Genomic DNA, 26,161 nt, shown 5'->3' with positions numbered 1-26,161 from the left:
CTCCATCGACAGTCGCTATTTCTTGAAAACAGAAGGGTCATTTGAATTTGATAGAGAACGAGCAGGGATCGATTCTTATCTTATGCAAAGGCCACGAACTACTACCAGATAATCTGGTGGGTAGAATCTTCGAGTGTAGTTTCTTTCATTGTGTATAACACTCCTGAAAGATGCCTCGTATGATTCATGTCTTAACAGCAAAAGACACAACGACAAGGCAGATTGATGGTATTTCTGGTGTCATCAAGACAGTCTCTGGCGGTGGAAAACTGAAAGGTATGGAATTATCTACCACTGTATAGGAGAGTAATAACACTACAGTTAATAGTAGCATATATCTTAATTTTATCTATTTGTTCATACTATCGTTAAGATATGGCTTTTACTGGTTCACATAGAGAATAATCAACCAACTAAAGACCCTATCTAAAGCCGCTGGAATAGTAGTGGTAAAGTGGTAAAGCCATAGGCGCTGGAATGAGTATGCAGCGAAATATCTATGCTGTTATATGTAACCCTTTTTTTACCCCATGTGAAACCGGTGTTCAGACACTAGAGCTACTGCAGTGTACCTCGGGCAATTCCACTCGAATCTGTGACCCTTTGTCCATGATCTGTCGTCCACACCAGCATTATTTTGCCGAGATGGTTACCAAATATCTGCAACGGAAGAGACATTGAAAAACTGCCGGCCAGGCCGCCACAGACCCCAACGTTCCATGTGAAGAAAGCCCACTGCGTCATCTAGTGGATGCTTCGATGGGGAACCGTCGGGGTTTCATTCTTTAGAAACTGATTGATAAGATGAAAGAACGGTAGAGTCATCATCCGGGTGAGGCCAGAAGAAAGAAACTGCGGGCCAAGCCCACAACGCCAATTCATAACGTTATGGATATAATAAAACTCAAGGAAGGTTACATAATTTCCTTTAGGGCGCAATACAACCAAGGAAAATGAGACATCCGCATCCATGTGTCGTTGTAAAAGGCACTAGTATTGTCGGTCCAGTGGTGTTTTTGCAAAAGAGTTCCCGTGAAAGATTAAATACGAGAATGGCCCCGTCGTAAATTACCAGGCAGGTGGGTCCATTTCCGTACCGTGTCGTACAGCTCAAGCGATGTAACTGCGAAAGTTATCTGATCATCTGATAGGGTTAATAGCAATCGCTTCCGACCGCCACCATACCGCACGAGGAAAACTGAGCCGAGTGAATTAATATACGTGGTGGAAGTCAGATGTGTATCAATCGCACGCTAGTCGACCTCATGCACCTTCTAGCCTGAGCTTGGGCACGTATACCTGAATGTGTTTTGTATGACACTCTGCGAAAGCCGAAGCTTTCCCCAAGGCTCACTAAGAAGTCTTGGGTGCGATAGACTGTAATTTCCGTTAGTTAGATTGTAGCGCTAAGAGCCGTGACACCACACTAAGTATCTCGGCATCGCCGTTCCACGAGTGCTTGGTTTGCTTGTCTAGTTGGCAATGCATTCCGCTTGCAGTAATGATTTACCCGGTTGATTTACAAGCCCACATCACAATGTTCATTATAGAAAGGTTTTCATAACAACGTAGTAGTGTTGCCGCAAGTTAAGGCAGGCCAGTGAACTAGGCAGTTATAGCAGTATACTAAGAACTATACTCGCCGAGTATATACGCCAGCTTGGGCCTCGTAATCCATCATGGTGGGCCCTATGCACTCCTTCCAACAATTACCGATATCGACGGCAATCAATCCTGCACTCTATAGGACTGCCGATCGGAAATTGGAACTTGGCGAGGAATCGGCTCTTGTAGTACATAGCGAATATGCAGGTACGGGTGTAACAGCAGCCCTGTCGGGAAATAAGAAGACGGTACAAATGGAGAGACAAGAAGCATTGCTATGCTGTTATCTAGAAAACCACGGTAAACTTCAAATGTCTATCAGCCTCCTAAATACTGCATGCGTTAGGGCTCTAATAGTAATTGTTAGAGATTTCCGTTCGATCTTGCGAGCAATTAGAGTGATGTGAAAGAACAAAATCAAAGCCATGAGTGGCGTCGCGCAGTATTACATTAAACTATGTCTATGACTAACAGGCGGTATTCCTTGGATATCTTCATTCCCTCCAACTCTGCTGGGAATTACAACCGCCTCGTCCGCCATAGAGATTGGTATCTCCTATACAAATAGTTCAGAAATTTTCAAATAATCCCGTCTTCAACCTCCGAGAGACCCGGATCTTTCAATAATCCATAGTCCGTATCCACGGTACGAAAAATTGCTCATCAAACATGCATTTGTTTTTATGGGGAGTATATCGCTTTGTTGCTGACGTTGGCAAACACAAAGCATAATCTAGAACAGAATACCCTTGGATTGCTGCTTCGTAAGCTTGATGTCTCTCAGGACGAACATCCAGATAAGTGACAGGGCCATGATAGCCGTTCCAGCAATCAACATATTCTTCTGCGAGCTAGCGTAAGCAAGGGCAATTGCCTGTCGTTCGGGCGTGCCTCTTTCGTAGCTCAGTTGAACGTCAAGATCATCGTAGATCGTTTGCCAGTCGCTCTTGACAGAGTCGGGCAGAAGACGTTTCAATGCGTCAGGCAAGGTGTGAGTCCAGATAGCACCAGAGATACTGCCGCCGATCGCACCACCGATGTTACCGAAGCAGTTGAGGAAGGCAAGAGCCGAGGAGACGTGGTTGTGGTCAGCAGCGGCCTGCACGGCAACCTGTTGACAAATAATCATCGTACCGCCGGCAAAGGCAAGGAACACCTGGCACATGATCGTGTAGCCCACTGACCAGCTTGGGTTGCGGAAGTAAATCATCAGGCCCACTCCAAGGAGATAAAGAGGCACGGCGCCCTGGATCAGCCACCGGAAACGTCCCGTTTTCATGATTAAGAAACCAACAGCAAAAAGCCAAACTCCAGAAACCACGTCAAAGATGCTGCTAATGTATCCAGCAGTTGCAATACTGGTGCCATAGACGACCTGTAGGTATGATGTGAAGTAGTCGAACCAGCAGTAGTATGCGACTTGGTAGGTAACGTCGATAAGGCAAGCACCCAAAACCGTTCTGGAGAGAAGGATCTGGTATGGGAGGAAGGGCACCGGAGCGAGGTAGCGCTCAGAAAGACCGAAGGCAATCAGGACGACGAAACCGACAACAAGCATAACGATGATGTGAGCAGATGCCCAGTCATCTTCCGCGGAGCCGGCGATAGTAAAGGGGAGGAGGAAAAGAACGAGACCGGCCGCCAGAAGGAAAGTTCCCAGGACTATAATCATTAGCTGAAGGCCTTCCTGCCCAGAGTATGAAAACTTACGATCGAACTCGATAATGTAGTGGATGATACTCTGCATCATAGTCCTGCCACTCTTCTCTCTCGGTTTCAAAAGGCCATTCTTCTTTGCCAGGTGGCGGTTGTACCGAAGAAGACAGAACATCGGTAAGGCAACAACAGGCAGAACAATGGCAAAACAGCCGTATGCCCATCGCCAGTTTGACTCGTAAAAATGCTCGGAAGCAGCCGATCCTGCATATGCCGTGATAATATAAGGAGAAGAAGTAAATGCATAAGCAAGACCTCGATGGCGCAGCGATGAAGTATCAGCCGTGATAACATCGATACTGAAAATCAAACCAGCAAAGCCGATACTGTAGAAAACCTTTGGAGTGGTCAGTCATTTGTCGCCTACGAAAATCAGAGACTTGCCTACCTGGGCTGCACAGTACGTTGCGATATTCGAGCATGTTGCAGACAAGACCAAGCCAAGGATGGAGAATAGAACCATGACTAGGAATCCAATGGAGCGGTCCCACAGGTTCAGAATTTTCGCAAGTGGCATATAAGTTGCGGCTGACATGACACTGGAGACAACACTAATGGTCGGGATCAGGGAATGTGATTCAAATCCACTAGTCACATAGGCTGATAGATTCCCAGTGATCGAAGATTGAAAAGCATTCACAAAGTACAGGAGCCACATGCTGTTTGTCACTGAATCAGTTGCTGTATTCTCAATGGTGTCGAGCTCAAAACTCACAGAACGTAGGCCGATCCCAGGGACCATTTGTTCCATGTTAATGTGATGGCTTCGGCTTGCGCTACACCGTCCTGAGCTGCATCATCAGGCACATCTTCCCTTGAAACATCATCATTGACCACTTCTTCTGGGCGTTTTGAGCCTGGATGAATATCTTCATTGGTCCCATATTCCGGAGGGTTCGGATTAGCCTCGGTTGGGCCAACCGATTTCTCGAAGAACTTCTTCAACATGTTGAGAGTAGAGAACGTAATCTACTACACTCTGGTAGAAAGAGATTGCCGCGAGTTGAGACAGAAGTTGTGAGATCTTCATGGGACAAGCTTCCTAGGAGCCGTTTTTCAAGTTGGATCTCTTCGCGACTAAGGCAAACCTAGTAGACCACACCGGAGAACGATCGGACCATGCCTTATCCACCTTGATGGAGCTATTGGTTGTGGCAAAGACCGCGTGGGAAAGATTCGTAACCACTGGCCAATATCCTTGCACGCAAGGGGGGGAAAGGTTGGCAGAGCTTTTTTCTAGCTACTAGGGCGGCTGTACCAAATATTTTCGATACCGAAACTTTCCGTAGACAGCTAGTGGCCCGATTGCCTTGCTTAATATCGCCGATACAATCCTGTAATCTGTTAGTCAATAGACATACATTAGGGTATTCCATGACTCGTATGACATCCCATACGTACGATACGCCTTGTGGGGGCCCGTATTGTACTGATACCTGGACCGTAAATACTGGTAAATTAGAATACGGTCGGACTTACGTATCATTGAGGAATTGATTCATATTTTAATTTTCAGTTCTTTCTTTCCCTTTGTTTTTGACACAGTCAGTGGATCCAAACCGTCGTCGTTGAATCATTTCCTATCCCGGATGTCTCCGACATTTGACCCGTGGTTGGAATTTTCTTTTAAAATTTTTATCAATCTGATAATCTTACGTAACGATACGCCGGTCCCACTTGACAAGACACCCCTCAGGCCCTCAGGCATCACCAGGAATAAATCACCTTGTCTCGGTGATCACCTTTTCTTTGCGACCTCGGACTCAATATGCAATTTCTTTGACGTGTGAATGCATTTTTCTCCTTGGTCACTCAACTATCTCCTCCTTCCTACATCTTTGTCGGCGAACGAGTTCTCCAAAGATCAATGACCCCAACGAGCAACCCAAATACACGACGACGATCATAACGGTGCCAAGGAAAATTGTCGACGCCAGCTCACTATGAAGCTCGGCAAAAAGCTTGTGGGCTACCCCAGCCTATTGTTGGCTGGCAACCCTTCGAAAGTCGATATAGGCAGGCTGTTGTTGGGCATAGTAGCCTCAGCAGCGTCCGGTGTCCCCTTCCCATTAATCGCTATTCTGTTCGGTCAACTGCTGGACGACTTCAACGCCGTAACGTGTGACGAAACTGAATCGACGGGTTCCAATGCTGATTACCAGCATGACATTAACGGCAAAATCCTGATCATTGTGTATTTGGCCATTGCTCAATTCGTCGCGATTTATGTGCATCTTTCTTGCTGGAGCTTGAACGGTGCACGGCTGGCGCAGAGACTACGGGAAACTTATCTAGAGAACTTGCTTCGACAGGAACCATCATTCTTCGATAATCTACCTCCGGGAGAACTTGCATCTCGACTTAATGGCGATATCCAAGCGATTCGATCGGGCACGTCGGAGAAAGTGGGGATATGCTTGTCGACCTTGTCCTTTTTCATCACGGCATATGTTGTTGCCTTCATCAAAGACTACAGGCTGGCAGCAATGTTGATTTCATTGGTTCCTGCCTACTTTCTGATGTCCTTTATTGGAAGTCATTATATCGAGAAGTACTCTGGGCGTATGTCGGATTATTCCGCTACCGCCGCATCAATCGCTTCCGAAGCACTCTCCAATACCGTCGTGGTGCAGGCCTTTGGCGCAAGCTATCGACTGGAAGATAAGTTCTCCAAGGCGCTCAAGGCTTCAGAACAAGAGGGCTTGAAGAAGGCTGCCGCCGTAGGTATACAATCTGGATTTCTGTATTTCATCGCCTATTCAGCGAATGGTCTGGCATTCTGGCAAGGTAGCAGACGTGTTGCGGATGCAGTAGGCTCGGACACTGCTGGTGCCACCGTTGGTGCAACATTTACAGTCATTTTCGTCCTCGTTGAAGCTACCTTGCTTCTGAGTCAGGTTGCCCCATTCCTGCACCTGTTCACGGCAGCTGTTGCATCGTTCCAAAAGCTGCGCGCAGATATCGATCGCGAGCCGCAAATCGATGCTACCACTGAATCAGGTATTCGCCTCTCACAGGCAGAAGGCGGCTTTGAATTCAAGAATGTCTCCTTCACTTATCCCTCCCGGCCTGAGATCACGGTCCTTGACCAGATCAGTCTTTCCATTCCTGCCAACAAGCATACTGCCCTTGTTGGACTGTCTGGAAGCGGCAAGTCAACTATTGCCGGCTTGGTCACGAGGTTGTACGATCCCACAGAGGGGCAGGTCCTCTTTGACGGCCACGACCTTCGTGAGGTCAACACCCGTGATTTGAGAAGCTTCCTTAGTTTGGTGCAGCAGGAACCCTCGCTGCTCGATCGGTCACTTTTGGAAAATATCGCACATGGCCTGATCAATTCCAGTAATCCTAGCCATGCTAATCTGAAGGCGACACTTCTTAGCACCGACCTTACAGACCTGGCAGCGGAAGCCAGGGAAGGTGTGGATCTTATGGCTGCAGCAGAGAAGCGAGGCTCGGAAGTTGTTGAAATTGTCAACCTGGTGCGGAAGGCTGCGACGCTGGCTGATGCAGATGGTTTCATCAGTGCATTGCAGCATGGTTACGGTACGCTTGTCGGTTCGAGTGGGCGACTGATCAGTGGGGGTCAGAAACAACGAGTCTCCCTTGCTAGGGCTCTCATCAAGGATCCTGCGGTACTTATATTGGATGAAGCCACAGCCTCTCTCGATTCAAGGAGTGAGCAGCGTATTCAGCGGGCCATCTCAAATATTGCCAGTGGCAGAACTATGATCACAATTGCCCATCGTCTGTCCACAATCACCAGCGCCGATAATATTATCGTTATGCACAAGGGACATATCGTTGAACAGGGCGATCATGTAACATTGATGGCTAAGAACGGAGCGTACGCTGACCTGGTGAATATGCAAACTCTGGGATCCGCCTCCGGCAAGAAAGAAAAGACCTCTAGCGCAGACAATGTCAGCAAGTCTGACCAGGGCTCTTTGTCTGACGCTGGTATCGAGGAAGGTAGTGTTTCAAACGATGGCCTAGGAACCTGCGAGAAGAAAGAGGCCTCAGCGAGTGCAGCCCCAGTCACCGAACCTGCCGAGTCTGCTGAAGAGGAAGAAGAGCCTGAGACCCCTAAGAAATCTATGTGGGCGTTGTTGCGCGGGTATGCGCCAACACTGAGGCCACATCTACTTTACATTTTCCTCGCACTTCTAGGATCCAGCATTGTCGGCGGTGCCTTCTCTGGCGAAGCCGTGATATTCGGAAACACTGTCGGAAGTCTGAATCCTTGTCACAGTGAAAGCTATATTCGGAGCGCAGGAAACTTCTTCGGACTCATGTTCTTCGTACTTGCCATTATCGAATTTTTCGCGAACCTGGTCAGTTGGACCGGGTTTGGTTGGGTATCAGAGAAGATCGTCTATACAGTTAGAGTCTTGTCATTCCGCTCACTGTTTGAGCAAGATCTTCAGTGGCATCAATCTAACGGCCGATCGCCTGCCTTGCTCCTCTCCTACATTACTCGAGACGGCAACGCCTTGGCGGGACTGAGCGGCTCCGTCATTGGAACGTTGTTCTCTATTACTGTCAACCTTATTGCAGCAATCATTTTGACCCACATTATCGCTTGGAGAATCGCATTGGTTTGCCTAGCTTTGGTACCACTTCTACTTGGAGCCGGTCTTATGGAACTTCACGTACTTGGCAAATTCGAGGAACGCCACGAGAACGCATACACCAAGTCAGTCGATATTGGTGTAGAGGCAGTCACGTCGATCAAGACAATTGCATCCCTTTCTCTTGAGGAAGAAACTCTGAGAACTTACCGGCGATCCCTAAAAGGACCCCGCAAGGAAACCTTCCAAGTCACTCTTCATGCAAGTCTTTGGCAGGCAATGACTTACTTCCTTGGCAATTGCGTCAATGCGTTGGCCTATTGGTGGGGTTCCAAACAGATCATCAATGGCAACTACACCCAAACACAGTTCCTGATTGTAGTATTCTCCCTCCTGGTGAGCGCACTGCTCTGGAGTCAGATGTTTGCTCTTGCACCGGAGCTTTCCGCTGCCCGAGCAGCGATGGCAAGAATCTTGGGTCTGATCGAGATCGGCTCGGACAAAATGCAAGGACGCATACCATCCCGTTCACCTGCTATATCTTCTTCCGAGGAAAAGGACATTGAGACCGCCGAAACAAAGTCCGCATACGCGTCTGGCAACAACCAGGCCTCGAGCGTGCAGCTTCGCAATATCCATTTCGCATACCCCGCTCGGCCAGACATAAAGGTACTGAACGGTTTGGACGTTGACATTCGCCCTGGGCAATTCTGCGCCCTTGTTGGACCAAGCGGTGCTGGTAAGTCAACTATTATTTCGCTGGTTGAGCGGTTGTACACGCCCGAAACCGGATCCATCGTGATTGATGGCGTCGACGTTACCAAGCACCGGGGTGTTGACTTCCGCGACTCGATCGCCCTGGTACCGCAAGAAAGCGTGCTTTTCGAAGGCAGTATTGAATTCAACATCGGACTTGGTGCTAGGCCAGGACATGAAGCGACTATCGAGGAAATCAAAGAGGCATGCAAGCTTGCCAACATCCACGACGTTATCGAAGCACTGCCAGAGGGCTACAAGACCCTTTGCGGACCTAACGGTAGCCAGTTCTCGGGAGGTCAGAAGCAGAGATTGTCTATTGCTCGGGCCCTTGTTCGGAAGCCTAAGCTTCTGATTCTCGATGAATCGACCAGCGCTTTGGACGCTGAATCGGAGAAGCTACTACAAGACGGACTCGAAAAGGCCGCAAAGGGCATTACTGTCATTGCCATCGCCCATCGTCTTCATACCATTAGAGCAGCAGATGTCATTTTCTTGATTGAGGGGGGTAAATGCATTGATCGCGGATCGCACGATGAGCTGCTCGAAAGGTCGGACAGCTATAGAGCAAACGTCATGCATCAAACGGTGGCCACGTGATCATGGCCGTACCGGATAAACCTATATTGCGATTTTTGGAACATTTTGATTGCCTATCTGCCAAGTCTGTTTTTAAATTATTCCCCTGATAGACTTTCTACATATTTATAATAGCGGTATGTCTTAATCTATATATGATAATATTTCAGTTTGTGGTCTTTATATTTAGCAAGACAAGAGGTAAAAAGTACAATCTAGATGCTTTCCTTCATAGCTTAGCAGTAGTAAAATTTTCTTGGCGATTAAAGCCGTTTCGCTTCACAGCTCAATCACCAGGCAATTAACAAAACACACACACACACACACACACACACACACTTTGAGTTAATCTGGACAAATCTTATTGCAGTTATTGAATATGTAGTACAAGTCCCGAATATCTAAATTGTTCAAAATCTTCAAAGGTAGTAGATGAAATTATGTACAATATTTAATACACGAGCACATGGATCGTAGGGCTTCATTGGAAATATATCTTTTCAACCAGGCATATTTTTACACTTCTATAGTAAGTAAAACACAACGATAATAACTGCGATTAAACTTCGAGTCACCAATCTTCATTTTATGCCACAATATTTCCCTCCAACAGACCCTTAATACACAGGTTTGTTCAAAATGACTTCATAACAGAAACCCCGTACTTCATAACTCTTGAGGAAACAGCGGGAGGTGCAAGAACAATTGCTTTAGAACTGTACTTGACATTTCTAATGATATATCAGTAGGATATAACAAGCGAATGGACTCCTAACAGAAATACACGAAAAGAATAAAATGAAATCGTTATCCATGAACCAATGTTGAGAAGGTATCGGCGACTTTGACCGATCTCAAGCCTATAACATGTGACCGTCAAGCGACACGTGCTCCGACCGACGCGTCGCCAGTTCCTTGACCGTGGCAGCCAACTCTTCAAGGGCAGCGTCCACGAACGCTGTATCTCTTTCGCTTCCAGCCACTCCAACATTCAATTGCCCACCGCGTACAAATGAAACAACCTTCAAAGGGTAAGGGGCATCGCCATCAGGGTTCAGAATATCAACCTTGCAAGTTCCCCCGGCGAAAGGCATGGTGTCAAAATCATCCCAGTCCTGATGATGGACGAGGGAGTCGAAACAGGTTGCTTCCGATGACCACTGCGTGCATTGCTTGGAGATCTTATTAAATCCGAGGAAGTCGTGAGCCGCAGATTCGGCGCTTTGTCTCTGAATAAATCGCAGTAGATCCATCGCAGTCCACTGTGACTGGAACGTGACTCTGATCGGGGTTAATTGGTAGCAGGGACCCATAACATTTTCCACATTTGTGAGGTCGATGTTTCGGCCTGAAGTCACGCCACCAAATGTCACATCTGATTTTTGGAGACGGCGTGCCAGCACCAGTGCCCAAGCTGCGGTGAGCAAATTCGCCGTCGTGATCTCTTCGAGGTCGAGAGGCTGGGAGACTTCGACGGGCTTAGTTTGGAATATGGCTTTGTCCGTAGGCTGTACTGACGTTCCTTCCAGAACAGACAGGGATGATCCGTCCAGAAGGTCCCGCCAATAGTTGATTGCTTTGGTTTGGACACTCTCGTCGGAAATCCGTGCGATGTATGCTGAAAACGGCTCGAAGTCGACGATCTTTCCGCCAGTGTACAAAGTTTCCAGATCTTGTAGCAGCCTAGGAAGAGACATTCCGTCGTACTGGGCGTGGGAAAGACCTAGAATGAGGCATTCTTGACCATCGTCGCCCTCGACATGGAGCAACTTAAAGAAGGGCGATCCGAGGTCGAAGTTGGATTCTGTGTGTGATTTGCAAAGGTCCTTGATGTATTGATCAAGATCCTTATCAGCTTGGTACATGGCTACAGTGACGTCCAGCTCATTCAAAACAATCTGGTAGAAGGTAGATTCGTGTTGGATGAAGACAGTGCGCAGAATGTCGTGGGACTTGACCAGGTCGTTGCAGGCGCGGAACAATTGCTCTCGATCGATGTTCTTGTCCAGGTACAACATAGTATATTGTATCGAGGTGCGTGGTCCTTGGATGGTAGCTCTGACGTCGAGTGCTTGGGAGTCTGTCACCGGACATACGTCTTGGATAGACCATGTAACATCAGCAAGTTTTGGCCGGACAATTTCGGACAAGAACTGCTCTATCTCCAAATGACCAAGAGTCGAGAAAGCCTTGTAAGGCTGGGCCTTCTGTTGCGATACCTGGCCCAGTTTCAAGACTTTAGCTGCATCACCAAGACGCATGTGTTGGAAGATGTCGGCCACTGACAAACTGTGCCCCTGCACACGAAGGCTTGAGACTAGTTTCATGGCTAGAACGGAATCGCCACCTAGGCGGAAGAAGTTATCATCAACATCAATCTTCTCGGGACTGATCCCTAGTATCTTTGCCCAGGCGGACCGCAGGGTACTCTCCGTAAGGGACATATTAGTTTGCCCTAAGTTCTTCGTCCAGGCCTGCTGGAAGGCTTCACGAAGCTGGGTGAGTATGTGTTTAGGAATATTCGAGGCTAGCTGCTTGAGCAGACTGTGGTTGACTTCATCCATCTCAGTGGGCAATTTGTCAAGAACGACGTAGGCAGAGGGGACCATGTATGATGGAAGGGAGTCTTGCATGAATTTGCTGAGCCGCTTCAGTGCAACTGTAAGGCTAACGGGAATTGTGGCACGAACAGACGTCGAGAGGTTTTGCGTGTCTGAAGCCTCACAAGTGATGTCATACTTTGTCGATAGAAGCTCAACACTATCTTCCTCAGAAGGCTGTTGCTCTATGAAAATGGCCAGCTCTTGTTCTATCACAGGGTGGGCGCCATCTGAAGATGGTTGGAAGACAGCAGCCGCAGCACGAACGTTTGGTGGAAGATATTTTGAAAAATGAGACTCGACGTCAGCGATATCCACCGCATGCCCTTGAACTGGCACAACATTCTCCTTTCGACCAACAAATACTAAACTTCTATCCTCTTGTAAATTAACCATGTCTCCGGTCGGCTGCACTCTTCCCGTCCGGCCTTTAAAATTAGAGCTGCCAGCCAAGAGCCAGGAGGGGGATTCAATGGCATCGCCTGAAAGGAAAGCACCTTCGAGCCAGAGCTCTCCAACACAACCGATTGGTGATAGCAACGATGGGTTCCGCGGGTCGCACACCCAGGGAACCACCGTAGGAGGGTAAACGGATCCTTGCTTGATGTTCACATTTGCTCGAAGCCTTCCTGATGATTCGTCCAAGGACAAAGGGGCGACTTGGTTCCATTGCCAGATCTGATCCAGTTCCGCCTCAGGCAGGCAGGATATTTTGTCGATCCTTTTAGAAAGGCCTTTCGTCAATTGCAAGCAAGCCATTTCGAGCTGCGCGAGGATTCGTTCCATCTGTGGGATCTCCACCAGGGAGCTATCGAAATTTGCGCATATTCTAAAGCCACCCTTTCGTATACCACAGCCTAACATAAGGGGATATGGGTTGAAATGCAGCGCTTCACGTACGACGTCTCCGAGCTCAAAACCGAGTTCGCTGCCTACATACTCCGGCTCTGGCTGGATAACCAAGCCTGTACCAGCTTCACATGCATGTTGTGCGTCTTGACTGACCTTCCGAATGTTTTGCATCCCCATATGTTGATATGGGGTACGGGCCACAACGCTTTGCTGCACAGCCCGCAGATAAGATTCGACGGAGCTTGTTCGAGGGACACGTACGCGGATAGGCACCGTTGCAATCAGTGGGCCCACAATGCTTTCCACTCCGGGCAACGAAATGTCTCGCCCAGTAAGTGTTTCACCGAACACAACATCGTCGCTGCCAGTGTACTGTGACGCCACCAGGGCCCAGGCACCCCGAATAAGTGTTGCCAGTGTGAAAGGCCAACCGGAACCTATCTCGAGTGGTATCTGACGTTCGACCATAGCATCCGGTACTGGCAAGTAGTCTCTCGTGGGCAATCGAGGAAACTGAGGTCCGACCGCACCTTTCAATTCCCGTCGCCAGAATTCCTGCATAGCAACTTCATCTGTATCGCGCACCCATTTGACGAAGTCTCTGATTTGTGCCTGGGTTTCAATCGGCTGGCCTTGCAAGGCGTCACTGACATTCTTAAGTATTACTGGCTCTGACCACCCATCGTAGACCACGTGATGAATCGTCCAGACCATGTACCTCGTCTCAGTCTGTGGATCGCTAACTATGGCGTATCGGGCTAAACTCTCTCCAAGATTCATTCGCTCGTTCCGATCATCCTCTAGGTACTGTACAAGATTGGTCGAAGACCTCCACGAGATGGTTTCCTTCAGCACGACTTGCTGAAGGCCACGCTCCTGCAGCTGGGCCACGCGAGTGCGCAAGATGGGGCTTGCTGTGACAACCTCTCCCCATGCCTTTCTCCATGCATCCGAACTGATATGCGAGGGAATGCGTGCGACTCTCTGGGCGATATATGGCTTGACTGACTTCAGTGAGAAGGTGAAAAGCGACTCTTGCGTGGGAGTACAAGGGTAGATATCTTCGACGGCAGCAGGATCTGATCTGCAGGCTTCGGATGCTTCCAGACAGGCACTGTCGACAGCCTGGGTAATCATTGAAAATGCCGGTGTTTCTGTCTTTACATTCGAATCGACAATGGTCATGACGCTGGCCATCGCTGAAAGTGTAGGGTTGCCAAAAGTGCCGGTGACACTGAGATCGAGACCGTCCGCTCTGCACACAGACACAAGTCTCATGGCCGCCAGGGAGTCACCACCGAGTGCGAAGAAATTGTCGTCAAGTCGAATACCTTGGGGATCCAGTTTCAATACTTGGCCCCAACCCTGGCGCAGCTTTTGCTCAAGGTCCGTTAACTCCCGTGTTGGCCCGCTGTTTGTTCCTTGATCCAGCTGTTGTAAATCTACTGTGGCACCAAATTCACGGAGCCGTTTGCGGTCCGTCTTTCCCGAAATCAAAACTGGAATGTAATTGACTGGGATATATGCGTTTGGCACCATATAACGCGGCAAAACCTTTGCGATCTCTGTATCAGCTGTTGACAGCGTTTTGCGCAGGTCATCGGATAGTTCTGCCGACTTTAATTCAGTATCCCCGTTCTTCTTCGTGGACTGGGACGCAAGGAATGCCACCAACGTGGGCTGGCCACCGGAAGACTGAGGCTTAATCACTTCCGCAATCACGGTGATATCTGCAGTTAGTCGGGTATTAAGCTGGCTCTCGATTTCACCCAGCTCGACACGTTGTCCTCGCAGTTTGACCTGCGTGTCCTTTCGCCCAGCAAAGACAATGCCCCCAGAACCGTCCGGATCATATTTTCCAAGGTCTCCAGTCTTGTACAGACGTCCCGAACGGCCAGCATAGCCATTGTGGCCAGCGACAAGCCAGGTTGGGTCGTGGATGAAAGCGGCTGCGGTTTTGTCTGGATCATTCAAGTAGCCCTGTCCTACAATCGGGCCCTCAACAAGTAGCTCGCCCACAGCGCCGACTGGCATTAGCACATTGTGGTCATTAGGGTCGGCAACCCAGATGGCTGCTCCGTTTCCTGTCCCAATAGAGATATAGTCTCTACCAGTGGCAGTATCGCTGTTCACCGTACATCCGATCGTGCATTCACAGGGACCGTAACCTATCACAATCCTAGTGTCTTGGCCCCAGCGCGTCACATCCGTCGCCGCTGCCGCCTCTCCTCCGAGACCCAGAGCACTCAGCGATGCTATTACATCAGGCTCCAGAATTCGGGCCACAGAAGGAGTTATACCTGCGTAGTTGATTTTCATTTTTCGTATCACTTCATTAATATCATTCAGTCGATCCTCATCAGAGGGAATGCAAAGACAACCACCGTTTGCTAAAGTCAAAAGCATGCTGTCGATACTGACATCGAAAGCGTAGGATGCAAAATCGAGAACCCTGGACTCCTCCGTATACCCAACAGCCTTTGCTCGTGGGAACGCACTGCTTGTATATGTTTCGTGAGAGATCTTGACTCCTTTGGGCGTACCCGTGCTGCCAGAAGTGAATATTATGTACATTAGGGCAGATGACGGGACTGCCGGCAACTGTGGAAGGGGTTCCGAATATGATAAGTGTGCGAAGGCGTCTGCTTCCACAACGGTGTGCTTTCCATCTGGCATGATAGTTGTTGCCAACTCATGCTGGTTGCGGGACGATACCATTGCCTTCGCACCGACTTGCTTCGCCATATTCTGAAGACGAGCAAGCGGAAGGGTTGGGTCCATCATCACCAAAGTCCCTCCTGCTTTCATCACCGCAAGTACAGCGACGATTGTCCACCTTGATTTCTCAAAGCAAACCGGTATGAAATCATGTACCTCCACACCCATTTTCTTCAATGAGCCTGCCACAAACGTGGAATATTGTTCGATTTGGCCATACGTCAACTCGCCATCCCATGATGAGATTGCGACCTTGTCCGGGAATCTATGGGATTGTTCGGAAACTACATCGTGCATGCAGAAGTTGTATGAAGGAGGGAGCTCGTGATTCCATCCCCATATCGCATCCAAATCACTCGCAGTTGGCCGAAGGCAGGCTTCAATAGACGCATTGGGATTCGACAGGCACATCTTGACGGTGTCGACCAGCGACTTCACGTGTTGTGTTACTGTGAATTCTAGCATCGTTTCGGAGCGCCAGGCTGGGCGGATCGCGAGTCGGCCATTCTCGAAGCATGTCTCGAGGTGAATTGCACCCTTTCCCCGTACCAGTCAGTTACATGATATCCGATGTAAACTTCGTCACTTACTTCATCTTTCACATCTTCCGATGTTTGCGACAGAGAACCCGTGCTCAGCAGGAGTGAGGCGGGGTTGGACACAGTGGCACCCTCACTCGATACGACGGTCTTGATATGTTGAGAAATTGCTGCCGTGGCCTGCCCGACAATATCTTGCAATCCTGTCACCAGTTCTCCCATCGACAGACAGGCTTTTATTGGCTCATGTTCACGACCTTTGTATGCCCAGTCGTATCGGATCTGACCCCTTTCGCGGGTTCGCAAAAGCACGATAAGCCATGATATAAGCAAAATTTCCTCCCTCATGCCAGTGGGAGTGGCGGGCTCGTCAGCTATAAGGCCAGCGACCTCAAAAGATGTGAAGCCGTCGCCATCAGCCTGACCCGCAGACGATACGTCAACGGATTCATTCCTGTGCTGGCTTTGATCGTGTATACCATCAACCTGTATAGCCATTCTCCCGGTAGTCCAGCCTATCTGGACTCGAAATCTTGGCGGGGTATAAGGGTAGGAGGAGGGGTTGGACCTCGGCCGTTCAATTTACTGGACCTTTGGACTAGTCGGACCGCACTGAAGTGGTAAGGCGCAAGTTATATAACTAAGCAACCAAGGTCGTGCTAGCCTTGTCCTCCACAGACGGACGAGCCGGAAAACAACCTGAATAACTCCGTACCTGCAGGTACTCTACATAGTCTGACCGAGATCGCCATGATAGGGGGCTGTGGGCTTGTTAGATGCCCACATGTCTCTTGGAAGCAAGTAGAACAGAGTATGTGCATGCACTCCGTACCCGTGTGTCCGATGAACGGATGGGACCCCAATGCTGTTTAGGTATAGTACGCTTGTACAGTACGCTTTGTACAGTACGCTTTGTACAGTACGAAAATGGTATGTATGTATGGTATGTTTGACCTCAGCACAGAAGACAGCAAATATGTTACGGAATTTTATTCTCAGCTTCTATTTGTTTTTATCCACAGGTTCCATTCGCAGGATCGTGACGGAGCTAAAGTTCTGCCACTGGCGTGGGGGATTAGGGATGCCCGCATCACCTGATCATAATACCACCGTCATAGCCGCGGAAAACCTGCGTTATTCTCACGCTGGTAAAACACACATTAAGGTAATATGGTTCTTAGAAAAAGACCAAGAGAAATGGACTCTCTCAAGAGAGTTGTTAATTTCCGCTTTTCCTCTTCTTTTCTCCTTTTATTTTTCTTTTTCTGAGAACTCTGCCTTTATGGGGGCCAAGATGCAAAAATTCAACTAATACGGGACCCATTACCCAAAAGAACCCTTGGTCGACCCACCGGAAATACCCTAGTATCTTGTAATAATTTTAGGACACAATTGACGATAACTTCCGTACGGTTAAGCACACAAGATGCCAAGATAAGGTCGTATAGCTGATCAGTACTCTGTAGGGAGCAGGATCAACGGTGATAGCCATGTCATGTTAAATATAGAGATGATCTCTGCAGGACCCTGGACCCATTGAGAATAACGAAACCTCTTGGGGAAGAATGTCGAGAGAAGGATAATAACGACGAATTTTTGAGGAACCGCCAAGTCCTCTACAGAATACTATCATAGCATGCTAATTAATCTATTGATACAAGAAATGCCTTGCCCGACTTAGTGGATTCTTAGTATAATTAATTAATTTATTGTGGTCTTGGTAGTGGTCTTGGCTGTATTGATCCAATTTTGCTCGGAACAACTTAGGCGAGAGATTCCCTATCAATCACCATTTCAATTCTTAGTACTTACTATACATAGATTACAAGTTAGAAGCCCTCCACTTCGGTTTCCGTTTCTCCACAAATGCTCTCACGCCTTCGTGGAAATTTTCCCCAGCCATGAGCTTAGGATACCACCGGTCTACCAAGGCGGTACTGCCTTCTTCCACACTGGCAATCTCCCACGCGTAATGGAGACCCTCCATCGTAACGCGGATGCTGTCCGGACTATTCTTCGCGATAGCGCTTGCTATCTCCACTGCTGTGGCTACTAGCTGACCATGCTCCACCACGCGATTCACCAACCCCCAGCGCTCTAGTTGCGATGCAGGGAAAGTCAGACCACTTAACGCAATCTCCGCGGCTCGTTGTTTGCCCAGCACCCGAACCAACCGAGGCAGAGAGCCTGCAACAGCAGCAATTCCTCGTTGTACTTCGGGCAGCCCGAAGGTAGCTCGCTCACTGGCGACGACAATATCGCAATTAACTATCATCTCAAATCCGCCCCCTAGACAGTATCCGTTGACAGCGGCGATAATTGGCTTTCCTCCTCGCCGGCGAGGGAGCCCGGCCAGGCCGGGTGCTGTCATCTCGTTGGTTTCACCTCGGGCATTAAGTTCGTTCCATTCTGTAGGATGATGTGAGATGAATGGCCTACAACAAGTAACTTGAGGCGAAGTGTAAGGACAACTGGTACCTTTGAGATCAGCTCCGGCGCAAAAGGATTCTCCGATTCCTGTTATTATTGCCACCTGGAGAGTGGGCTCCTGATCGAACCATTCCCATAGTCGCTGTATCTCAGCGCTCGTAGCAAGTGGTATGGAATTGCGTTGCTTTGGACGGTTCAGTGTGAGGAGGAGAATGTTCGGAGCAGGAAATGAGACCAGACAGCCTTGGACTGCTGGATGCTGGACGCCTGTTGACATAGTGTATTAATCTATAAGCGAAGATAACTCGGGGCGGGGAAGAGGAAGTACAGAGGGTTCGTGGCGAGTGGCTTTACCACGTTTTAAGTAAAAGGACCCGATATAGTAAAGAAATAATATCTTGGCCAGCTTCACATGGACCAATGCACGATTCTAGCCAAATTTCCGGGTTTCTTGGTGCTTGGCTGTCCGTATAGTGTAGACTTTCTCCACTTAACCGTCTCTGGGCCTCGGAGTTACCTCTCCCCAATGTCTTATATATTAGGCCCAGATCCTTGCGCTTCGAAAGTCGCTGTCCTCGGTACAAATGCTCAATTGCTTAGATATATCCCAGAGCAACCTTCAGATCCCCGTAAAAATGAGCTTGTCCCTCCCAGAGTCTACACCCAAGGGTACACCATCATATCCTTGGGTAAAACTTCCTCATCCATACCTCACTAGCTACAAAATTCACATTGTCTCCGAATCCACACCACGAGTGCTTCAACTCCAATTGCATGATTCTTCGCTTGGACAGCAACTGCCAGAACCACTACACAACAATTCCCTCACCTACACAGATGTTTCCTGGGACGAAACCGCTAAGGAGATCCCCGATAATGACAATAGTCCCTGGGCGCGAACCCGCAGAGCGCCAGGAATCTCATTCCAATGGACAAGCCCAGAGGCACCAACTCTCGGCCAGATCTGGAACGTCATCCACGCAACCTTCCTAACCCACCCACAATACGAGATCCTGCGGCTAGATTTGATCGGATCTAGCAGCGAGATCATTCGCGATGAATGCATTCGCACCGGCCTGACAGTCCCCTTCCCCTCTCGCCGGGTCCCATTCGGCAATGAAAACAAATTCTCCGACGTCAACACCCTCGTCCTTCTCCGCTCCGCCTTCTGGCAAGGCGCCGCCTCACCACTCGGCCCCCGACCCATTTGGGCCGTCGACCAGGACATCCACGGCCTCCTCCGGAAATCCGTCAGTCAATATCCAGCCCTCGCGCAGAACTATGAGTTCTCGATGAAGTTCCCCGAAGAGCGTATTTACGCTCGTCATCCCATTCGCCCTACAAAGCCCACCCCGGGATCCTTGGTCTACAGTCGCTACATCCCGCATCTGGACAAGCATTTCTCCCTCATGGCAGTCGACTGGCAGGACGAGGAGCACCTCCGGCTTTTCAACAAATGGCAAAACGACCCGCGCGTCGCAAAGGGCTGGAACGAGACCGGTACCCTAGACGAGCACCGCGAGTACCTGCGCCGCCTACATGAAGGTAAACACGTCCTCTGCTTATTCGGCCGGTTCGACGATTTCAAGTTCGCATACTTCGAAGTTTACTGGGCTAAGGTGCGTCTACATCATCCACCATACATTTCCCCTTAATTATAGTATACCTGATTCTAACCACCCAAACAGGAAGATCACTACGGCGCCCATTACGACGCAGCCGACTACGACCGCGGTCGCCACTCCCTCGTCGGCGAAAGCAGTGTCCGCGGCGCATACCGCGTAAACGCCTGGTGGGGTAGCGTAATCCACTACATTTTCCTCGATGAGCCGCGCACGCAGGCTGTGGTCGGCGAGCCGAAGGCGACAAATACGACTGTTCTGTCTTACGAGAATGCTCAAGGATTGACAATTCAGAAATATGTTGACCTTGGTCATAAGCGCTCTGTCCATGTGCATTGCAGTCGTGAGAAGTGGTTCCAATTGTGCCCACTTTTCTGGGATGGACGGGAGAGACCATTGGAGAGCTCGGATCGGATGGCTTTTGATGCAAAACTTTAGCTTTTGATTTCTTATGGAAAAGCGATGAGATGAGTCTTGTATAAATTGGTGATATGTAAATATGTGCTATGGGATGCTTCCTCATACTACTGTGTCATCTTGGTATATGCTTTGGTCCCATTGCTGTAAAATTAAAGGATGTTGTAGGGATTATGCCGGTTTACTCAATCTATGGTGACAATAACCAGGCGCAACAGCAAGTATCTACACTGCAGTTCGGCAAAATCAGATAAGGAAAAGCCGAACTGAGAATCGGTTAGAGAGATGAACCCCTCACGAATATTGGCGGAAAGATCCGATTATATTCTAGCCGGATACGCCAAGTTAGGAAGTATCGTCTCGCCCAGGAACTAGTCAATCGTTAAGCGGGAGTCAGAATTTTTCGTTTTACGAATGCCTAGAATTCCGCTGCACTCGGCTTTATTATTCGAAAAAGGCATTTAGCTACCAGGGCAAATATTGTAAATCAGTTACTGTTTTGGATAGGGCTGGAGACAGCACCCGGCTCGCCAAACCAACGGGTATAAGGTGGGCCAGGAGTCAACGTCGATGATCGAGCAAACGATACCGGAGTAAAAGCTACCCTGGCATACCGGTAGGAATTCCGGTGTACGAGCGGAAGCGAAGTAACTCCCGATCGCTTGCGAGAGAAAAAGAAAAAATAAAAAACGATATGAAAAACCTAAAACGAAAGTGCAGGTTACACCCGCCAAGACCACCAATCGGAACATTCATGCAGCCTATCAATCTAATCAGATAATTTCATTTTATCAGATAAGCTAACACCAATGAAGCATCGGCGTCCGAATCTATGAAACAAATTTCTCTCGCCGAGACTCTAGACTGCTCTAGTAAAAACGCTCGACCCCAGTTACCCACCGACCTTCATTCCGGTTTTTATTCCCTCATCGAGTCAATGATTGACGAGCGGGACTTTCCGACCACAATTGCATTTTCTCGGATCCTATTTCGGTTCGGTGTGGTGGGTATTGGGCGCAGAATTTATCTGATCCGTGATTTAGTGGGATGGAATCGTTGTGGACCGGGGTTTGATATTGGATTACTTTTCTCACTGGGGTTGTTGCCTGTTGTGGTGGGTTAGTTTGATCTGATAAAATTCGCTCATTTGATTATTAGGTAAGGAGTCTTTAGTGCCAAAGGAGAGACCGTGGTAGGGGATATTACTGAGCCCTAAGGAAGGAATCGTTAATATGAGACTAGCGATGTTTTGTTTGCCAAGTTGCCGGTGGATTTCAAAAATACCAAGCTTACCACGTATCTTGAAGTAGCTGATAGTACATACAGTACGGTAAAATACATTATCACCACGTCGTTTTTGTTTACCTCGTCCCCACTTTCGCAAAACCAGACTCAGGCAGGTGTGGTAGTTTTTCAAAGTGAATACGCCCAGAGTTCGAGATTTACAAGCCCAAGAATCATGAGTGGCTGTCGCAAGCTTTGGCTGTGATCTTGGCTCGCTTGTTCTGTACTACAATTGGAGGAGTTTTAGTATCAGGAAATATTCACGCACACCTCTCGTGACTCGTCATGTTACTGCTTGGCTTGAATAAGGCTACAACTTTTAATATGCAGGTTTCAGTTTTAATGTGGCACTAGACCGGAGCACAATGGGTCTTTATGCACGTTCCCTACGTTGAATGCCATGTGCAGCTTACTGGTGGCGGGATGGAGCGAATCATGAGCTTCCTAGATGGGGTTAATGCAGATATATTTTCATATTGTCTCTATCTGGTACAAAGTATTTTCAGTGCCCAACGACCTCAGTAGGTACTGAAACCAGTGGAATATGTAATGTCGTTCCAGGTTGTATCTTTACATTAAGATGGAAACATAGCCTAACAGTCTGGCGACCCCCAGCCTTCTCGATCCATAGTATTGAGGGGTAATTCATGCAGGATGCGAATATATGCCTGATCGTGTCCAGTTACATCGACGTGTCGGAACCTGCCGCTGATAAGATACATTGAGGTGGGATCCATAAATTCATTGTAGACTGGTGTGCATCCAGGCTGCATATACGAATGACTGAGCACATGTTTATGCACCTATGGTATTATTTTCTGCTATCTACAACCCGGGTCCTGGCAGTAGGCGACGAAGCAGTGTGTTCGTCCTAAGGAAGAGGTACTACTTTTAAAAGTGGCGAATCTGATATTTGTTCGACCATGCCCAGCAGCGTCGCAAGAGCCGAGCTCAAAGTTGCTAACTTTAGGTCTATAGTCCGAATTGGGACTTTGACCGAAGGGTAATCTAATCAGATCCCGACTGCCGCCAGAATATCTAATCTGATCCATTTTCTTAGCGTACCTGTATCCAATTTTCAATGTCCGGTGAAAGTTTGTGCTCCACTTGGGTGTTACTAGTCCATAATATTCTCCGAAATACATCTTACACCATGTAATAAATCGATTACGTCCTTGATACCAGATAATATGCCAAGAATATTTGATTTTTCTCTTTTCATTCACAACCTGCACCTCGTGTCCGGAGTCTGCTACGCTGGGTCAATGGGTCGCTTCGGTTCCGATAATTATCATCGCAACCCGAACCAAACCACTCACAAGTGGGTCCGTCATTTCGAGTCGAACCACCCTCATCATGAAGATATCCACCGCATCCCAACGCCGACGAAAAGCGCCAAACAAAGGCACATGAATCCGATCTCGGAAATTCCACTCTCCTGCAGAAAACGGACTGTTGCAACGAACTTCTTGACTTAATCTTAGTTCACAAAAGCCACACACACACACACACACACGAACTACTACTCACTAGTTTGACAAGAGTTCGATCAGCCAAGCAAAAAAGTGACATCAGGATCTCTTGTATCTGGTTAGCTGTTCAAGATGTACTCTAAATTCTGGCCAAAGGGCGGTCTTCCCGGTATCCTCCATCATTATGTGAGAGTCACCCTCACCGAATATATATAATGAATATAACTGACTTGATGGTGATGAATGCCAGACCGAAACCCTCGTCACATTCGAATACACAACCTCGACCGTCAGAAAACCACACAGTCTCCTCTTTGTTGGCGGTCTAGGCGATGGCCTCGCAACAACATCCTATATGGCGGACCTTGCACACGCCCTTCAACCCACAGAATGGTCTCTCTTCACCCTGAACCTCACATCATCCTACCAATCATGGGGTCTCGGCCATCTGGACCGCGACACGAACGAAATAGCCCAATGTCTAAACTACATCAAAGATTACAAGACCGAGAAATTCGGCAACGGAAAGATCGTCCTCATGGGCCATTCGACGGGTAGTCAGTGCGTAGTGCACTACCTCTCCCGACCTAACCCGCACACCACTACTCCCGCGTTCGACCCGACGCTGGAGCATATTAAGCGCATGGCCCTTGACGGTGCAATTATGCAGGCGCCTGTCTCGGATCGGGAGGCGATCAAATGGGTGCTTAAATGGGGTATTGGGGGCAAGTCGCCCAGCGAAGTCCGGGAGATTTATGATAAGGTTGTGGCTCTGGCCAGAGAGGGTGTTGCGAAAGATAAGGATAGCGGGTTTGATACTTTGCTTCCTATTAATTTGACAGGGACCATGGGGTATCCGCCCAACACGCCCCTTAGCTGTCGGAGACTTTTGAGTCTTGTTAGTCCTGATAGCCCCGATTCTCCTGGAGAGGATGATATGTTTAGCTCGGATTTGAGTGAGGAACAGCTATCGAAAACCTTTGGGAAGATTAAACAGGGAGGTTTGCTGAAGCATAAGCTTATGGTTTTGTTTTCGGGGGCGGATCAGTCGGTTCCCGATTGGGTTGATAAGGAGCAGTTGTTGGAGAAGTGGAGGAAAGTGACGGATCGGGATGGGAAGGCCCCCATCTGGGATCAGGAGCATAGTGCTGTGATTCCGAATGCTTCGCATGCTTTGAGTAATGATGATCAGGCGGAGCCGAGGAAGTTCCTGGTTGAGAAGGTTATAGGGTACTTGCGTGGTGCTGAGGAGGCGTGAAAGATATTGCTATGATAATAACAACTAGAATGTATATATGTGAAACCATATTAAGGACGGAATGGATAATGATATGCTACGTTAGGATCCCTTATACTGCTCAGACACATCGCTGTAGAAGGCCTATGCAAAATTGATACCAGCGTTTATGGAAAAGCAGAGCGGCATAGGAACGCTTGAAAGGACCGCGGGCTCGGGTTGGTGTTTCATTCGTCCACGTCCGATATGATGCCCTTGTCCTCGCTATTAGCTGCTAGAAAACCGCCTCTGTCACCACCGCCATCTTTCGCTAGGATAGCAACGGTTTGCCGAGGGCATCTTACAGTAATAGCGTCAATGGCCTTGGTTTCGCCAGTCGACAGTCGGCTTTAGCTTCCCAGCATGACACCGCATGATTTCCGCGTACCCATCTATCCGAAGGTCGTCGGGACCTTGAATCTTCACAATGTGTCTATAGAGCAGAACGTGAACCAAGATTCCTTCGCACTGCTATCAAGTGTGCGGTGGCCTTGTCTACCAGAAAGCTCAGACTAACTATGCCACCGGGAACGCGTTTCTAGACATATTTGCTGTCTATTGACATACACTCGGTCTTCAGGCATGCTCCGTCAACTTGGGTGTCAATATATCATAGAGCAGGACCATATCAGTCGGCGGCTGGAATCGGAGGGCTGGACAGCCCTGAACGAGGTTGCGTTGCATAAGATCTTACGCTTTACTATTTTGCAGCAAACATCATCACCGATCGACCCCAATAGTGAGACGCGTCTCATCATCGGAATCCCTAAATCTTTACTACCAGTATCGCTTCTAATGCCGTTCCGCCGGCTCAGCTAGTTAAGGCCGACGGCTGTGGCTAGTCAGCAGAGCCATCTGGCTGTACTAAAGAACGCTGGACTCTGGAGCATCCCTAAGCAGCAAGGTGGATCATACCACTCTTCTAGCATCAGTTGCGAAAGTGGTAAGCGCTGTATTGATACGCCTTTGGGTGTGGAGGAGATAGTGGAGGTTGGTCGGCCGTTAGCTAGCTACGGGATTAACTCTCTAGTTGCGGTCAAATTGCGAAACTGGACAAGGTCTGAGCTGGGGATTGAGATCAGTACATTGGATGTTGTCGGGGCGAGGACGTTGGTGAAGCTTTGTCAGGTAAAATTCTGAAGAGAATGCTAGACTAGTCAGTTGCTCGTATATAACTACCTTAACGCGCCGCAATCTGCATTGATCGCATTTATTCCGGGACTTCGTGTAAAAGACGTTGCATCTTATGCAACGATCTTGGCGGCGAGAGCTTAGGGAGGATAGGCGGAGGCCGGGAACACCCAATGGGAACTACAGATAATAAGCTTGGCGCCAGGACGGAACCTCAAACGCGTACCGAACCCGAACCGGACACAGGCGTAAACATACAGAAACTTACCATATAGGTCTAATGATAGTTATCTCGGTGATCTAAGTAGACATATTCTTGATGGTCAGTGGAAGATCAACGGTAATAAAGCGTAAATCAAATTGGTTTGTAGGTATTTGTGTGCAAGGTCCACTCCACTATATAAATATATATCTACATCGACTGGCTAGGCAAAATCACATAAAGATTTACGAACGACTGGTACAATCTGAATATCCTTTTCAACTGTAATAATACCTAAAAGGTATTTCATAGATCACGTTTATCATATCATAACCATCGATTACAGGATCTATAGGGCTTGGAGTGGGATTCTTAACTTCACAGAGTAGTG

The 26,161-nt window shown here is 48.5% G+C and overlaps 6 protein-coding genes across 6 annotated transcripts; 3 read left to right on the top strand and 3 right to left on the bottom strand.

The window, feature by feature from the left end:
• Positions 1-2,338: 2,338 nt before the first annotated feature.
• Positions 2,339-4,269, bottom strand: mirD (putative MFS siderophore iron transporter; the record flags this gene model as incomplete). Its single annotated transcript, XM_032071816.1, has 4 exons — positions 2,339-3,267; positions 3,316-3,658; positions 3,710-3,980; positions 4,037-4,269. The coding sequence occupies 4 exons, from the start codon at positions 4,267-4,269 to the stop codon at positions 2,339-2,341; spliced, it is 1,776 nt and encodes a 591-aa protein (XP_031931998.1).
• Positions 4,270-5,001: 732 nt separating this feature from the next.
• On the top strand, positions 5,002-9,248 carry BDV27DRAFT_166834 (ABC transporter ATP-binding protein; the record flags this gene model as incomplete). Its single annotated transcript, XM_032074294.1, has 1 exon — positions 5,002-9,248. The coding sequence occupies exon 1, from the start codon at positions 5,265-5,267 to the stop codon at positions 9,246-9,248; it is 3,984 nt and encodes a 1,327-aa protein (XP_031931997.1). The 5' UTR covers positions 5,002-5,264.
• Positions 9,249-9,861: 613 nt separating this feature from the next.
• sidD (nonribosomal peptide synthase SidD) lies at positions 9,862-16,434 on the bottom strand (the record flags this gene model as incomplete). The annotated part of the gene is made up of 3 exons (XM_032071815.1): positions 9,862-9,958; positions 10,095-15,934; positions 15,988-16,434. The coding sequence occupies 3 exons, from the start codon at positions 16,432-16,434 to the stop codon at positions 9,862-9,864; spliced, it is 6,384 nt and encodes a 2,127-aa protein (XP_031931996.1).
• Positions 16,435-17,607: 1,173 nt separating this feature from the next.
• Positions 17,608-18,643, bottom strand: sidH (enoyl-CoA hydratase/isomerase family protein; the record flags this gene model as incomplete). Its single annotated transcript, XM_032074293.1, has 2 exons — positions 17,608-18,345; positions 18,415-18,643. The coding sequence occupies 2 exons, from the start codon at positions 18,641-18,643 to the stop codon at positions 17,759-17,761; spliced, it is 816 nt and encodes a 271-aa protein (XP_031931995.1). The 3' UTR covers positions 17,608-17,758.
• Positions 18,644-19,001: 358 nt separating this feature from the next.
• On the top strand, positions 19,002-20,426 carry BDV27DRAFT_141607 (GNAT family N-acetyltransferase; the record flags this gene model as incomplete). The annotated part of the gene is made up of 2 exons (XM_032069851.1): positions 19,002-19,985; positions 20,055-20,426. The coding sequence occupies 2 exons, from the start codon at positions 19,002-19,004 to the stop codon at positions 20,424-20,426; spliced, it is 1,356 nt and encodes a 451-aa protein (XP_031931994.1).
• A 2,717-nt stretch (positions 20,427-23,143) lies between these two features.
• sidJ (putative siderophore biosynthesis lipase/esterase) lies at positions 23,144-24,419 on the top strand (the record flags this gene model as incomplete). The annotated part of the gene is made up of 2 exons (XM_032074292.1): positions 23,144-23,347; positions 23,412-24,419. Exons 1-2 carry the CDS (start codon positions 23,294-23,296, stop codon positions 24,417-24,419), a joined length of 1,062 nt encoding a protein of 353 aa, XP_031931993.1. The 5' UTR covers positions 23,144-23,293.
• Positions 24,420-26,161: the final 1,742 nt, after the last annotated feature.

Source organism: Aspergillus caelatus (genome assembly GCF_009193585.1).
Source record: "Aspergillus caelatus strain CBS 763.97 unplaced genomic scaffold BDV27scaffold_17, whole genome shotgun sequence".
NCBI lineage: Eukaryota > Fungi > Ascomycota > Eurotiomycetes > Eurotiales > Aspergillaceae > Aspergillus > Aspergillus caelatus.
The sequence above is the reverse complement of the archived record's forward strand: the minus strand, read 5'-3'. Positions and strand labels throughout refer to the sequence as shown.